The sequence below is a fragment of the Gopherus evgoodei genome, chromosome 10 (genome assembly GCF_007399415.2).
Source record: "Gopherus evgoodei ecotype Sinaloan lineage chromosome 10, rGopEvg1_v1.p, whole genome shotgun sequence".
NCBI classification, from domain to species: Eukaryota; Metazoa; Chordata; order Testudines; family Testudinidae; genus Gopherus; species Gopherus evgoodei.
In genome coordinates this window covers 72,326,007-72,340,662 of record NC_044331.1, presented here as the reverse complement: position 1 = coordinate 72,340,662, position 14,656 = coordinate 72,326,007, and the positions used below count along the sequence as shown (strand labels likewise).

The 14,656-nt window shown below is 44.1% G+C and overlaps 1 protein-coding gene across 1 annotated transcript in view; it reads right to left on the bottom strand.

Moving 5' to 3' along the window:
* The window catches only part of FAM20C (FAM20C golgi associated secretory pathway kinase), an 84,447-nt gene that overhangs the window by 61,023 nt on the left and 8,768 nt on the right, over window positions 1-14,656 (bottom strand). Inside the window, exon 3 of the mRNA XM_030578845.1 lies at window positions 6,799-6,877. Coding sequence (XP_030434705.1) covers window positions 6,799-6,877 — 79 coding nt within the window. The remainder of the gene's footprint in view (window positions 1-6,798; window positions 6,878-14,656) is intronic.

Genomic DNA, 14,656 nt, shown 5'->3' with positions numbered 1-14,656 from the left:
CTTGGCAATTGAACTCCGCTTTCCTGATTTTGCTCTGCTTGCCTGAATAAATGACCCGATGGTACAAGATTTGTGAGGCAGTGTCAAACATTTAGCACAGGCGATGCCAAAAAGAGATTCTGGTTTCTCCATTTCCAAATACTGGCTGTGCTGAAGGATTCTTTCATGAGCTGGCTCACTTTATAGATGTAATCAACAAAGGATTCGGCAGCTGTGAAATGCAAACTAACCAAGGCCTGCTCATGAGTTCTCCAGGAGTTAGAACAACTTGCCAGTTACATTTCACTGTAACACTGCTGCAGAAACCATCTCTGAAGTGCTATGGAATAGCCATTTAGTTAATAGATATCTCCCTGCATTAGTAAAGATTTAGCATGTTCTTCTCATTCCACCCCATTAGCACCAATATCATTGCAACTCTGAAGAATACTGAGCAGGTCTATATGTGTCAAGAAGGGTTCACCAATATTACACATGGAATCAAGTGCAGACAGGGGGCGGTTCCCTCCTACACTATCTGAATCTGAGCCCTGCAGAAATAAGGGATTTAGCTTTAAACCAACTAGAATAATAGACAGATTGGGACACTTTTGATCATGAATTTTCTTTGGGAATCAAGCTCAATATCCTGCTGGTTCCAACCCTTTCTGGTATGTTAAAGAGTAGCTCAGTACAAACTTCAAAGACAGAGTTGCATCTCTCATTGTCTTCACCCCTTTATTTGACAGCTGAATTGAGGCCATAGTATTTATTCACAGGCAAGAAATGCTACATTATTTAACTGCTTTTCAGACTGGGCTAGAAGCATGGTTGTTCATAGGGAAAGGCATATCCACTCAGATGGAGACAAACACATCACTAGTCCTTCCCTAGTTCCATCTCTGCTGCTGGGAATATGCATCCCACAGGATCTCCTAAAGGCTAGAATAGCTACTGTGCACATCTCCAGAAACAGAAGAGGAAATGGTCCTGGATGATCTATGGGACATCTAGTATAGTGCATACTCCTACGGGTTGATTGGTGGAATGCAGTCATGTGACTTGTATCACAATTATGGAAGAAGAGTGCAGTGGCCCAAGATGCAGGTCACTTTCCTGACTATCAAAGTGAAAGCCTCTTCAGCTTGCCAATTCCAGAGCTGAGAGTCAGGGAGTTGTTTTGTGGTCCATAAGATTCCTTTAAAGGTCATCTCTGGCTGTGACTAAGGTAGGGAGGAACTTACCCATTGCATTAGCACTGATGATGCCCTAAGAACATGTAGGACATCCTTTGACATTATCCACATGAGTATCATTGCCATATGACTAGGGCTCTACTAAATCACTGGCCATGAAAAACAAGTCACGGACCGTGAAAACTGGTCTTTTGTGTGCTTTTACCGTATACTATACAGATTTCACGAGGGAGACCAGCATTTCTCAAATTGGGGGTCCTGACACAAAAGGGAGTTGCAGAGGGGTCACAAGGTTATTTTAAGGGGGTCACGGTATTGCCACCCTCACTTCTGCGCTGACTTCATAGCTGGGGGGTGGCTAGCAGTGGCTGTTAGCCGGATGCCCATCTCTGAGGACAGCACCTCACCAGCAGCAGCGCAGAAGGAAGGGTGGCAATACCATACCTGCCATCCTTACTTCTGCACTGCTGCTAGTGGCAGCTCTGCCATATCAGAGCTGGGCTCCTGGACAGCAGATGCCACTCTCCAGCGGCTCAGCTCTGAAGGCAGCACTGCCGCCAGCAGCAGTGCAGAAGTAAGGGCTGCAGTACTGCAACCCCCCTTACAATAACCTTGTGACTACCCAACAACTCCTTTTTGGGTCAGGGCCCCTACAATTACACCATGAAATTTTAGATTTAAATAGCTGACATCATGAAATTTACTATTTTTAAAATCCTATGCCAGTGAAATTGACCAAAATGGACCATGAATTTGGTTGGGCCCTACATATGACACCTTGCCTGGGAAGGAGTCAGACCTAAAGCCTGAACCAAAAGTGATATCCCCTCAAAAGAGGGAACAGCTTAAATTTAGAGAAGGCTCCTTTCTGCTGGATAAGGCCCTTCCATGGGAAGTCCTGTAGATTTAACAGCCTGTATATTTAAAGTTTTAGGATGTTCAGTTCCATGGAAGGAAATCACTCTGTATATCTCACCAAACAGTTCACAGGAAATAGATCATAAACTGGGGGAAATTGATATAGTCCCATTGAACTCAATGGAGCTACAGTAAAAGCTGCTTTATCCAGCACTTCACCAACCAAAAAGCTCTATAAACTGGCATTTCTGATCTTCAGTGAAATTCCAGTTTATAGCCCAGTTGGCATGGGGCTGACAGGGGGCTGGGGTATGGCAGGGGGTGTGGAGTGTGGGCTCTAGGAGGCAGTTTGGGTGTGGGCAGGGGCGTGGGGCATTGAATGGGGTGCGGGGTGCCGGATCCGGGGCCACTCACCATTGGCGGCTCCCCACAAGCGGCGACCTGTCCCGGCTGCTCCTAGGCGGAGGCATGGCAGGCAGCTCTGCACGCTGCCCCTGTCCTGCCCCAGGTGCTAGCAACACAGCTCCCATTGCTTGGGAACTGTGGCCAATGGGAGTTTCAGGGGGCGGCACCTATGAGCAAAGGCTCAGGCAGTGCGTAGAGCTGCCTGCCATGTCTCTGCTTAGGAGCAGCCGGGACAGGTCACCGCTTGTGGGGATCCACCCCAGGTGAGCAGCTGTTGCATCAGACACCCTCCCCCACACACCCCTGCACCCAAACTCCCTCCATCTTAGTTAACTGGCATTTTTCACATACCAGCACCCCCCATTCCCCCAACATGCTAGATAAAACAGCTTTTAGTGTATATAGATTTGCACCAGCTTAGGTTCTGGCTCCTTGTTCATAATGAAAACAAATACTCGCAAATGTCCTTAATAAAAAAACTAAAGTATTCTACAGCGACCATGTGAAATACAGTCGTGTTGCCACTGTAAGATGGAGTATTTGGGAACACAGTTGTGGAATGCTGCAGTGGTTCTTTTTCTAAACATGTATTTAATGCAAAATCAGTTAGAAAATAGCATTTTAACACCCTCAAAATCAAGCTGAAGGGGTGATTAAGACACAGTTGTTTTCTGCTGTTGTGCCCTTGGATGGCAATAATTGCTTCTGTATAGGAAACTGGTTATACATCCATTGCCACTCATCATCTTGCCAGTGGTGTATATAAAGCAGCACACATGGTAAACTTTTGATTTAACCTCATTAGCATTCCCAGAGCTACAATGTTGCAGCAATGATAATGATTTAAAATATCTGCATCTAAGTAAATGGAGACAAGAGGAATCTTGTACCATGTGGAAAGCCACCAAGGCCATCACTCTTTTACCTAATAATTAAAGACAGCAAGGCCCTGCTGCATTCTCAGAAATTTCCCAAGGAGGGCCAGAAATTATTTGGAATAGTGATAAAATGTGTCAGATAAAATGTGTTGGGAAGGGAGCGGGGGGAGGAGTAGAGCCTCAGTGGTATCATCCAAACCAATGCTCTGAGCATTTCTTTTATAGTTCCAGTGGTTTTGAAATGGTCCATTTAGGACATGCTTTGGCAACATCTCCCTTCAGACTTGTCTACATCATCTTATGTAGTTTCCCTCTCAGAGATCTGAGCCTCCCAGCCCCAAAAGACGAAACAAGAAGAATGTGAATCCAGAGGAAGCCAACCTGAATGGGAGGAATTTAGGAATAATGTGGGACCACTGGGCCTTTGCATAAACACTTTGGCGTTCTGTGGATGATCTGAGATCTAGGGGATTTCTTCATAGATTTCAGGACACACGTGAACAAGGAGATTGATGGGAAGGAAACTCATTTACCTGTTCCTTCTGAAGTCCATATAAGGCCTGATCTAACTTAGGCACTTATATGGCTTCTGTTACTATAGTATCTGAGCATTTCAGTCTCTAATGTATTTATTCTCACAATATCCCTGTGAGGGAAGGTACCTCCCTTTATTATCACCATGTTACAAATGGGGAATGGAGGCACAGAGATAGTAACTGACATGCCCAAGGTCACATAGGAAGTCAGTAGCAAAGCAGGAAATTTAATCCAGGTGTCAAGCTAACCCCCTGCCCACTGGACCATCCTTCCTGTCTACATGTACAATATAAAATACATACATACTGAAGACCACATATTCTGTGCTGCTTTATTCCTTTACAGACCACCTTAAAGGAAATTAAGTGAACTTCCTTATAGGGGGAACAAAGAAAGGAAATGAGTTTATTATTCCAGTAATACCACTGACACAGAGTGAGTAACTTCATTAAACATTCTGCAGCCTCAAGTGATTTTGTTAAACCCTGTACACTAAGCACACAATGAATTTCATTATTATAATACAAACATATAGGGCCTGATTCAGAGCTCACTCACATCAGTTTTACACCTGTGCAACTCCACAACCTCAGTGGCATTACTCCAGCTTTACACAGCTGTAAGTGGAAACTACAATGCATTGGTGACCTTCCAGAAAACACCATCCTAGCCACCATGGATGTAGAGGCTCTCTACATGAACATCCCGCACACAGATGGAATACAAGCTGTCAGGAACAGTATCCCTGATGATGCTACAGCACAACTGGCTGCTGAGCTCTGTGCCTTTATCCTCACACACAACTATTTCAAATGTAATGACAATATATATCTCCAGATCAGTGGCACAGCTATGGGCCCCCCCACATGGCCCCACAATATGCCAATATTTTTATGGCCGACCTGGAACAATGCTTCCTCAGCTCTCGTCCACTCACGCCCCTTCTCTGCCTACACTACATTGATGACATCTTCATCATCTGGACCCATGGGAAGGAGTCTCTGGAAAAATTCCACCACGATTTCAACAACTTCCACCCCACCATCAACCTCAGCCTGGACCAATCTACACAGGAGGTCCACTTCCTAGACACCACGGTGCAAATAAGTGATGGTCACATTACCACCACCCTATACCAAAAACCTACTGACCGCTATGCCTACCTTCATGCCTCCAGCTTCCATCCCGGGCACATCACACGATCCATTGTCTACAGCCAAGCACTGAGGTACAACCGCATCTGCTCTAACCCCTCAGACAGAGACAACACCTATAAAATCTCCACCAAGCATTCTCAAAACTACAATACCCGCATGAGGAAATAAGAAAACAGATCAACAGAGCCAGACGTGTACCCAGAAGCCTCGTACTGCAAGACAAGCCCAAGAAAGAAACCAACAGGACTCCACTGGCCATCACATACAGCCCCCAGCTAAAACCTCTCCAACGCATCATAAGGGACCTACAACCCATCCTGGACAATGATCCCACACTTTCACAGGCCTTGGGTGGCAGGCCAGTCCTCGCCCACAGGCAACCTGCCAACCTGAAACATATTCTCACCAGTAACTGCACACTGCACCATAGTAACTCTAGCTCAGGAACCAATCCATGCAACAAACCTCGATGCCAACTCTGCCCACATATCTACACCAGCGACACCATCACAGGACCTAACCAGATCAGCCACAACATCACCGGTTCATTCATCTGCACGTCCACCAATGTAATATATGCCATCATATGCCAGCAATGCCCCTCTGCTATGTACATCGGCCAAACTGGACAGTCGCTACGAAAAAGGATAAACGGACACAAATCAGATATTAGGAATGGCAATATACAAAGACCTGTAGGAGAACACTTCAACCTCCCTGGCCACACTATAGCAGACCTTAAGGTGGCCATCCTGCAGCAAAAAAACTTCAGGACCAGACTTCAAAGAGAAACTGCTGAGCTTCAGTTCATCTGCAAATTTGACACCATCAGCTCAGGATTAAACAAAGACTGTGAATGGCTTGCCAGTTACAGAACCAGTTTCTCCTCCTTTGGTTTTCACACCTCAACTGTTAGAACAGGGCCTCATCTTCCCTGCTTGAACTACCTCATTATCTCTAGCTTGCCTGCATATATATACCTGCCCCTGGAAATTTCCACTACATGCATCTGAGGAAGTGGGTATTCACCCACGAAAGCTCATGCTCCAAAACGTCTGTTAGTCTATAAGGTGCCACAGGACTCTTTGCTGCTTCTATAGCTGTAAGTGAGAATAAAATCATTCCTGTTTCATCCAAGTCTTTTCTCCTCACTCCTGCTTCTCAAAGAACCTCATTTTCACAGCTACAACACAGCCTTAGCAAACAGTAGAGTGCACTTCTAATACCAACAGCAATAAATTAAGGATGGAATTATAATTCATCAAACAAACACTATCTGTGTCTTCCTCTCTAATAAATCTATTCTGAAAACCTGGCCAAAACTCGCACTCTTGCTGGTAACAGTTCCAAAATAAGTGATGCAACACAAACTGCAAAATATTGGAGCAAGTGTGTTTTGAATACAGATCCATATAAAAAAGGAACTTTGAGCACATCCTGTATTTTTGTGAGTCAAAGAATGCACAGAGAACAGTGTGCATGACATCTCACATAAAACCACAATAACCTGGTGTCATTTAAGGATCCAATCCAAACCCCACTGTAGTCAATGCAAAGCCTCCTATTGACTTCATGTAGATCAGGCTCTAAGAATGCTGAAATTCCTCATGCCTTAACATGCCTCCTCTTCTTAACATGCCTACAATTTACATTCAGTGGGAAGCTTAGATAACTAAGCACCACAAACTTAGAAGACATGATGAGTGATCTTTTAACAGCTGTCAAGAGGGTAACATGCCACGGCTGTGTAAATCAGCTTTAAAATGGAGCGAAACATTTCTTACTTACTTCATTGGTTTAAACAACGCTTGTCCATAATTTTGGAATGTCATGATCAGTTTTAGTTGGGTGCCTCCTGATTTCATTGCTGTGGGAGAAAAGTAAAACCATTTAAAATCACAGCGTACATTTCTACGTACAGTCAGCAGTCTGACACTGAAATAGCACATCTCTCTCTAGCTAAGCTTTTATATTGCACGCATCACTGTGGTGTCTGAACATCCACATATATGTGCATAGGGCACTCCTAAACAGGGATAAAGACTTAATTAGTGGATGAATAGGGGAAATGCAGTCTAGAGTAGCTGCTCACACTGACTAAACTGGAGTAGAAAGGGAGTCCTGCATCCTTCATCAGCTTTTCCACTGTTGGCCCGATCCTTCAAGTGCAGAAACACCACTGGCTTCAGTGGGAGTTCTGAATGCTAAGAGTGTGTAGATACAGGTCCCTGCAGTCTCACGTCCCCCAATCCCTATGTTCTTTCAACTTGCAACCGCAAAAAGTGTGCATAAGGGAAGAAGAGATTGGGTGTGTCTTGGAGAACACCAGAACCTTGGCTGTACAAACGGGTGAGTAGCAGCCAGCCTTTAATTAAAGGCACGAACAGATGCCAATCGCAACTCCAATACTATGCTGTGATTAAAGTATTTATTATTCCTGAGCAATATGTATATATATCTTTTATATTCTCCATGGGCATGATCCAAAGCCATTGAAGTCAGTGGATATCTATGCATTGATTTCAGTGGGCTATGGATCAGGCCCTGCATTAGGTGATATGTACATAAGCGAGAGGTGACTTCAGTGGAAGCTTTGAGTAAGGAATGAGTAATGTCTGAGGGCTTAGCTACACTGCCAGTTAGAGCACATAAAAGCAGCCTCGGGTGCCCTAGCTCACTACCCTTTCACACTGGCAAGGCACATAGAGCAATCTGACTGCAGGGCTAGAGCGCTCCTGGTACTCCACCTCAGCAAGAAGATTTAATGCTTGGTGCGCATTGGCTGAAATGCCTGGGCATCAGTGTGAACGAGGTGTTGCATTACTGCACTCTGATCAGCCTCTAGAAACGTCCCATAATCCCCTTAAGTCAAGTGGTCACTCTTGTCATTGTTTTAGAATCACTGCAGGAATGCGGCTATGCCCTTTGAAAGCTCTGTTTCTGACAGCCGGCATGCTTATCTGCTCCGAGACAAAGCAACCATTACTGTGGAATGCTGTGTGTGAGAGAGAGGTGGGGGCGGGGAGAGGCGGTCTGCTGCTGTCTGAACTTACAAGACAACATGCTGACATGCTCTCAGCCCCCTCAAAACCCACTTTCTCTCCTCTCACATACACACAACACACTCCTTGTCACACTCCACTCCACCCCTCCCCATTTGAAAAGCACATTGCAGCCACTTGCATGCTGGGATAGCTACCACAATGCACTGCTTTCTGTGGCCATTGCAAGAGCTGCTAATGTGGCCACCTCAGTGTGCTGTCAGCTGTCAGTGTGGACAGATTGCAGCACTTTCCCTACTGCGCTCTATGAAGGCTGGTTTAGCTCAAAGTGCTCTACATCTGCAAGTGTAGCCATGCCCTGAAATTTGGCTCATGCTGCACACTGTAGACCATTTTTGCGTGACTCTCAAACACCAGCTGATGGTGAATTACTGTAAGACTGACGTTTATTCCTAGCAACTGCATCATTTGTACAATATCATTTTAACAGTCAGATGATGGTGTTTTTAAACCTGGACTGATACATTTTTTGTATAAGTGGAAAAAAACCATGTCACTTAAAAAAACACGCATTACATGAGTAAAAGAGCTCTCAAAGAGTACATCTTATCTGATGATATGGTTAGTCAAGGGAGGTAAATATATGCTTCAGCAGACCATCTGCTCTCTTCCACCAGCCAAGAACACTTTGAGTAAATGAAATGATCTACACCCAACTCTTTAATTCACTTCTGCATTGTGCAGTGATGGTCATGTCAGTCATCTCAGTGTGGGCAATTTAGTCCTTTTTAATGCTTCCTCTGAATGGTCAGATAATCCCCTTCTTTAGAAATCAGACAAAAAAAGGTATACATTTAAGAACTATGCAAAATGTCATGTTATCTTTTTCATAAATTTTGCCTTAGAGCTGGCCTTATTTGACCTGTCTAATGTCTACATTTGCTTTCCCTAACCAATACCATTAGTTACACGTCCTGTTAATTACTCCTCTCTGTGCCTTATTACTGATGGGTCACCAGCTCTCTTTCAGTGCTTGTAATCCGGATATTTTTTGAAACAAAATGCTATGCAAATCTGGTCAGTTTAATTACTCTTCTTCTGGAAGAAAATCCCTCCTGCATTGCTATTTTGCTGATCCCTGCCTTCTACTGAATTACTCAGCTATCCCAATGGAACAAATAAATAATTAGAAATTAAGGGGCATTAAACAACTCACACTGAACAGGTATACCAGAAAGATGTGGTTTTCATATATTAGACTCACTTTGCTGCACAGAGTAGGTGAGATCCTCATGGACACCTGAAGGGAAGTGGGGGAGGTATAGATGGTTTTCCAGCCACAAACACCCTGAATCCTGGGGGCAACTAGAGCCAGTTCAGCCCCTAGCATAAATTAGAGCAACCCCAGGCTGCTGTAGTATGTGCTATCAGTAACGTCTCAGGATCACTGTAGCACAGCTTACTCTGGCAATAGCTCTGCTACACACTTAGATTGTCAGCTATACTGAGTGGTCAAGAGCATGGGGTATATAATTAACTACTCCACCTTTAAACTATCCAGGAATACCCAGATGGCAGTTTAAGCTAGCCTTCTATCACATTTCACTGCCAGAATAGTGTAAAGGACGCAGAATAAGGCCAACGTTGTGACTCTCATTGGTCAAGTTCTATTGTCCCGTACATCAGTTTAAATCCAGAATGTCTCCATTAGGTTGACCAGATAGCAAGTGTGAAAAATCAGGACAGGGGATGGGGGTGGGGGGTAAAAGAAGTCCATATAAAAAAAAGCCCAAATATTGGGACTGTCCCTATAAAATTGGGACATCTGGTCATCCTAGTCTCCATTTACACTCATAGTGTCACTCTGAGTAACAGAGATCAGAATTGCATCCTTAAGCTTATTCCTCAGCTGTTGTAACTCAGTGTGGCTGCCTTGCCAACTGTGAAGCTGCACAGATTTACACCAGCTGACGAGCTGCCTCTTGTCACTACAGTTTTCAAAATTGGTCTTTTTTCCATTCACTTGCTAAACATACAAATCTGGGGCCAATTCCTGCAGTCCTGTTCACTCTCCGCTTCCATTACAATCAATGAGAGTTTTGTCCAAGTCATTCTTGTAGGATTTAGACTTATTCAAGGAGCAGCATTGAGCCATCAGTTAAGCAAAACTTCCTGTTGACTTTAATGCGGATTTCTGTTTATAATCAATGGCACAAAAGAGCCACGTATTTGCAAATAAACATTTGTTCCAAACTTTATTTTAAAAAATATTTAATTGACTGATTGTAATGCAGTACAGATAAAAAGTCCCCAGCCAAAAGAGGCTGTGGAAAAGTAAACAAATACAATATGGCAGTGTTTCCCAAACTTGGGACGCCGCTTGTGTAGGGAAAGGCCCAGGTGGGCTGGGCCAGTTTGTTTACGTGCCGCGTCCGCAGGTCTGGCCGATTATGGCTCCCACTGGTCGCGGTTCGCTGCTCCAGGCCAATGGGAGCTGCTCGATGCGGCGCTGGCTGAGAGACGTACTGTCCGCCGCTTCCAGCAACTCCCATTGGCCTGGAGCAGCAAACTGCGGCCAGTGGGAGCCACGATTGGCCTGACCTGCGGATCTAGCAGGTAAACAAACTGGCCCAGCTTGCCAGGGGCTTTCCCTCTGCAAGCGGCATCCTAGTTTGGGAAACATTGCAATATGGGAATGTTATGCCCAAAGCAGAATCAGTGTTTGAAAAGCAGGATCTACTTTCATATCCCTCCACATAAAGCTGATTTTGCACCATTTCAACAGAATACTCCCATTTTACAAAAAGTCAGGGTTCTACACATGGCATGACCTGGACCTGATACAACCATTAGGAGTTATGTAGCCACATGAGTGGGAAAGCCCATATTGACTGGGGAGAAAGGGAGATTGTTCAAGACCAAAAGGGTGTAGAGATGGAGGAAAAAAAGGAGATTCCCTCACAGCAATTTCTAAACACACAGTTTGGAATACTCTAAATTTACTAGGATGCACAGTATGTTAAAGCAGCACAAGAAATTGTTATTTGGCTAGCAACTTCTGCGGCCAATGACTTTGGCAACAAGAAAGGGGAAAACTTTATGAAAGGTTCATGAAAAATTGCTCTGATTTGTTACACATGCGAGGCCTGATTTCCAGACCGAAAGAACTGGTTCATCCTTTGTGTGAGGGTGCAAGGTGAGAAGATTAAAGGTTCCCTCTGGCCTTGTCATACTCACCCACAGATTATTGTCTGCACAAGCTGAATGGGTTGCAGTAGCACTCTGGAGCACAAGGACTGCTGGAGTTTTGTGCCACTGCTGAGTTTAGATGTAGGACGTCATGCCACCCAACTGACCCCCTGCAGTGCAGGGTGTGGGGGGACATGCTACACACTGACTGAGGGTGGCACAGCAACCGCACTCCCCCTTAGCTTCTAGAGGCATTGTGCCTTGCCGGGGAATTATCTGCCCAGGCACTTTAGCAGGAGCTATGCAGCTCCACAGTGTCCCTTACTATGGCTCCCAACCATTTTAACCCAATGGCTGGAGTCGCATCATAGGCACATTTAACTTACGCGATTTTAACTATATGCGTTCAGCAAAACAAACAAACAAAAAAGATAAAAACAATAATTTAAATACTGTACATGTAGTGTGGGCGATTCCGCCCGCCATTCCACTCAATGAGCGTTTGACTATACGCAATTTTCGCCTTACGTGCTGACTTCAGAACCTAACCTCCGCGTAAGATGCAACCCCGCTCCTGTACATACAGGTGCCTACCTACATATGCAAAAGTGAGGATCGTTAACATGAATTATACAGTACCATAGTTGTGCATGACACGTTGCAGATGAGAAAGAGGTATGGTCTGAATCCAATGTGCTTCCAATCTAAGGTCTCAACCCTGCAGACAGTGACATGTGTGCTTAATATCTGGGACTGAGTGCATTCAAAAACCTTAATTTGCATGGGCCTATGTGGTAGTACTTGTCTAAAGCATTCATGGAGACTTGATCTGAACATTAGGCCTAGAGATTTTTCTCCTCCCTCTAATATCAAGGCTGCTTGCTCAGCTTCTTTTCATCTTCTGGCATATATGAATCAGACAAGGAACATTCCACTTTCCACTTATGTTTCTCAGTTCAAACATGTTTCCCTTTATATTATGCCAAGGAATAAGAGTCCAATCATGTTCTAAAGCCTTGTTTGCTTGTTTGGAGATGCCCTTGAGACTTCAGCTGTTACCCAAATAAAAATTTCATAAGGATTTATAATACACAGGATTAGAACATACAGTATTCAGAGAAGAGCACATAATGACACTAAGCCATTACATCCTGTCACATCTATGATCAGCATACTAAGACATTTCTAAAACGGCCTTAAGGCTGTTCTGACTCCAAAGGTGTCTTCCAGCTAGGGTCATAATCCACATTTTAAAAAGTGTTGGAATATGCCTTAATGTTACAGACGATGAGCAGCTCTGGAAAAGCTCTTAAAAACTCGCTGATACCATATAGTACATCTTGAGTCAACTCTCATCCAACAATTCTTGGACATGTTTATATAATGGTAAAAGTAAATTCCAGTACAAAGATTATATTCAATCTTTAGGCAATTCAACTTGTCAAAGAAAGAAATTGAAAGCTAAAGGTTAATATACTCCAGCTTTAACATCCTCTTTCATCTAAGGTACTGCAAGAATTTTACAGCCTGATTTCCAAATTTCAAGAGGCTTTGGAACAAATCCTCAGTGGGGTTAACTTTACCAGGGACATTTGGGGATTGAGGGCCTGGTCCAAAGGCCACTGAAGTCCATGAGCGTCTTTCTACTCATTCTTCTGGGCTTTGGATTAAATATGTAATGATCTTCTCCCATGCTCACCTGTCATCCTTCTCCCATGTGCCCCGGGGGTTCCTAGTCAGTCATACCTCCAACTTCTCCCCCACCCAGTCCTTCTTGGAAACACATGTCCATGTTTTCTGCAAACCTTACACCTCCCTTTTGCAAAGTGTTCAAATAATGAAACCCTCTGTCATAAACAGATGGTTAAGGGTTAATGTCTCTTTTACCTGTAAAGGGTTAAGAAGCTCAGTGAACCTGGCGGACACCCGACTAGAGGACCAATAGGGGGACAAGATACTTTCAAATCTTGGTGGAGGGAAGTCTTTATTTGTGCTTTTTGTTTGGTTCGTTGTTCGCTCTGGGGACTGAGAGGAATGGGACATCATTCCAGGTTCTCCAATCTTTCTGAATCAGTCTTTCATGTTTCAAAATGGTAAGTAATAGCCAGGCAAGGCGGATTAGTCTTATGTTTGTTTTCTTAACTTGTAAATGTGTCTTTTTGCTGGAAGAATTTTTACCTCTGTTTGCTATAACTTTGAATCTCAGGCTGGGCGAGGGGGAGTCCCTCTAGTCTATATGAATCTGAGTACCCTGTAAAGCATTTTCCATCCTGATTTTACAGAGATAATTTTTACCTTTTCTTTCTTTAATTAAAAGCTTTCTTTTTAAGAACCTGATTGATTTTTCCTTGTTTTAGAATCCAAGGGATTGAGTCTAAACTCACCAGGGATTGGTGGGTGGAAAGATGGGCGGGGGGATGATTAATTCCTCCTTGTTTTAAGATCCAAGGAGTTTGTATCGGTGTGAAGCTTCCCAAGGCAACCCAGGGAGGGGAGAGTCTGGGGGGAAAAGGAGGGGGATGGTTAAATTCTCCTTATTTTAAGACCCAAGGGGTTTGGGTCTTGGGTTCCCCAGGGAAGGTTTTGGGGGAACAGTAGTGTGCCAGACACAGACTTCTGGCTGGTGGCAGCGTACCAAATTTAAGCTAGTAATTAAGCTTAAAAGTGATCATGCAGGTCCCCACTTCTTGAACCCTAAAGTTCAAAGTGGGGAAAAAACCTTGACACCCTCTATAGAACTTATAAGATGTATGGCACCATGATCACTCAGTTATGTTTTTATAGCTGTCCATATGTGGTTTCTTGCACCATCCTCTAAAGCATCTTGTACTGACTGTTGTCCGAGACAGGACACTGGACTGGATGAACCCCTGGTGTGACCTAGTATTTAATTTCCTGGATGTTTTTGCAACCCAGCTCTCATTCTCCCAATACATTTAGATCGTAAGCTCTTCTGGAAGGGCACTTGTCTTTGTAAAGTGTGCTCTAATGGTGTTGTTATAAATAATAATAATAACTTTTATTAACAATGGGAGTGGTAGGGCCCTGAATATCAAATTAAGTTATTCCCCATAGTCTTTTGCAACACCATCAGGAAGAGATAAAGGACAGAGTGCTAGCATTAAGTCTGAACTTCCTGTCTTTTGACAGTGTCTGACATACAATATCCCATGTACTTATGTTGCTGATATATGAGAGAGGTGGAACTGAGCTAAAACTCGTGGTGTGATAATATCTGAATAAGGGAAAGTTTAAATCCAGATCTAGATTCCAACTTTGTAAATCAGACCTAAGTTTAACATCAACACCTTGACCTCACTAGCAGATAATAGTCTGCACAACCTAGATCAGGGGTCGGCAACCTATGGCACACGTGCCAAAGGCAGCACGTGAGCTGATTTTCAGTGGCACTCACACTGCCCGGGTCCTGGCCACTGATCCGGTGGGCTCTGCAT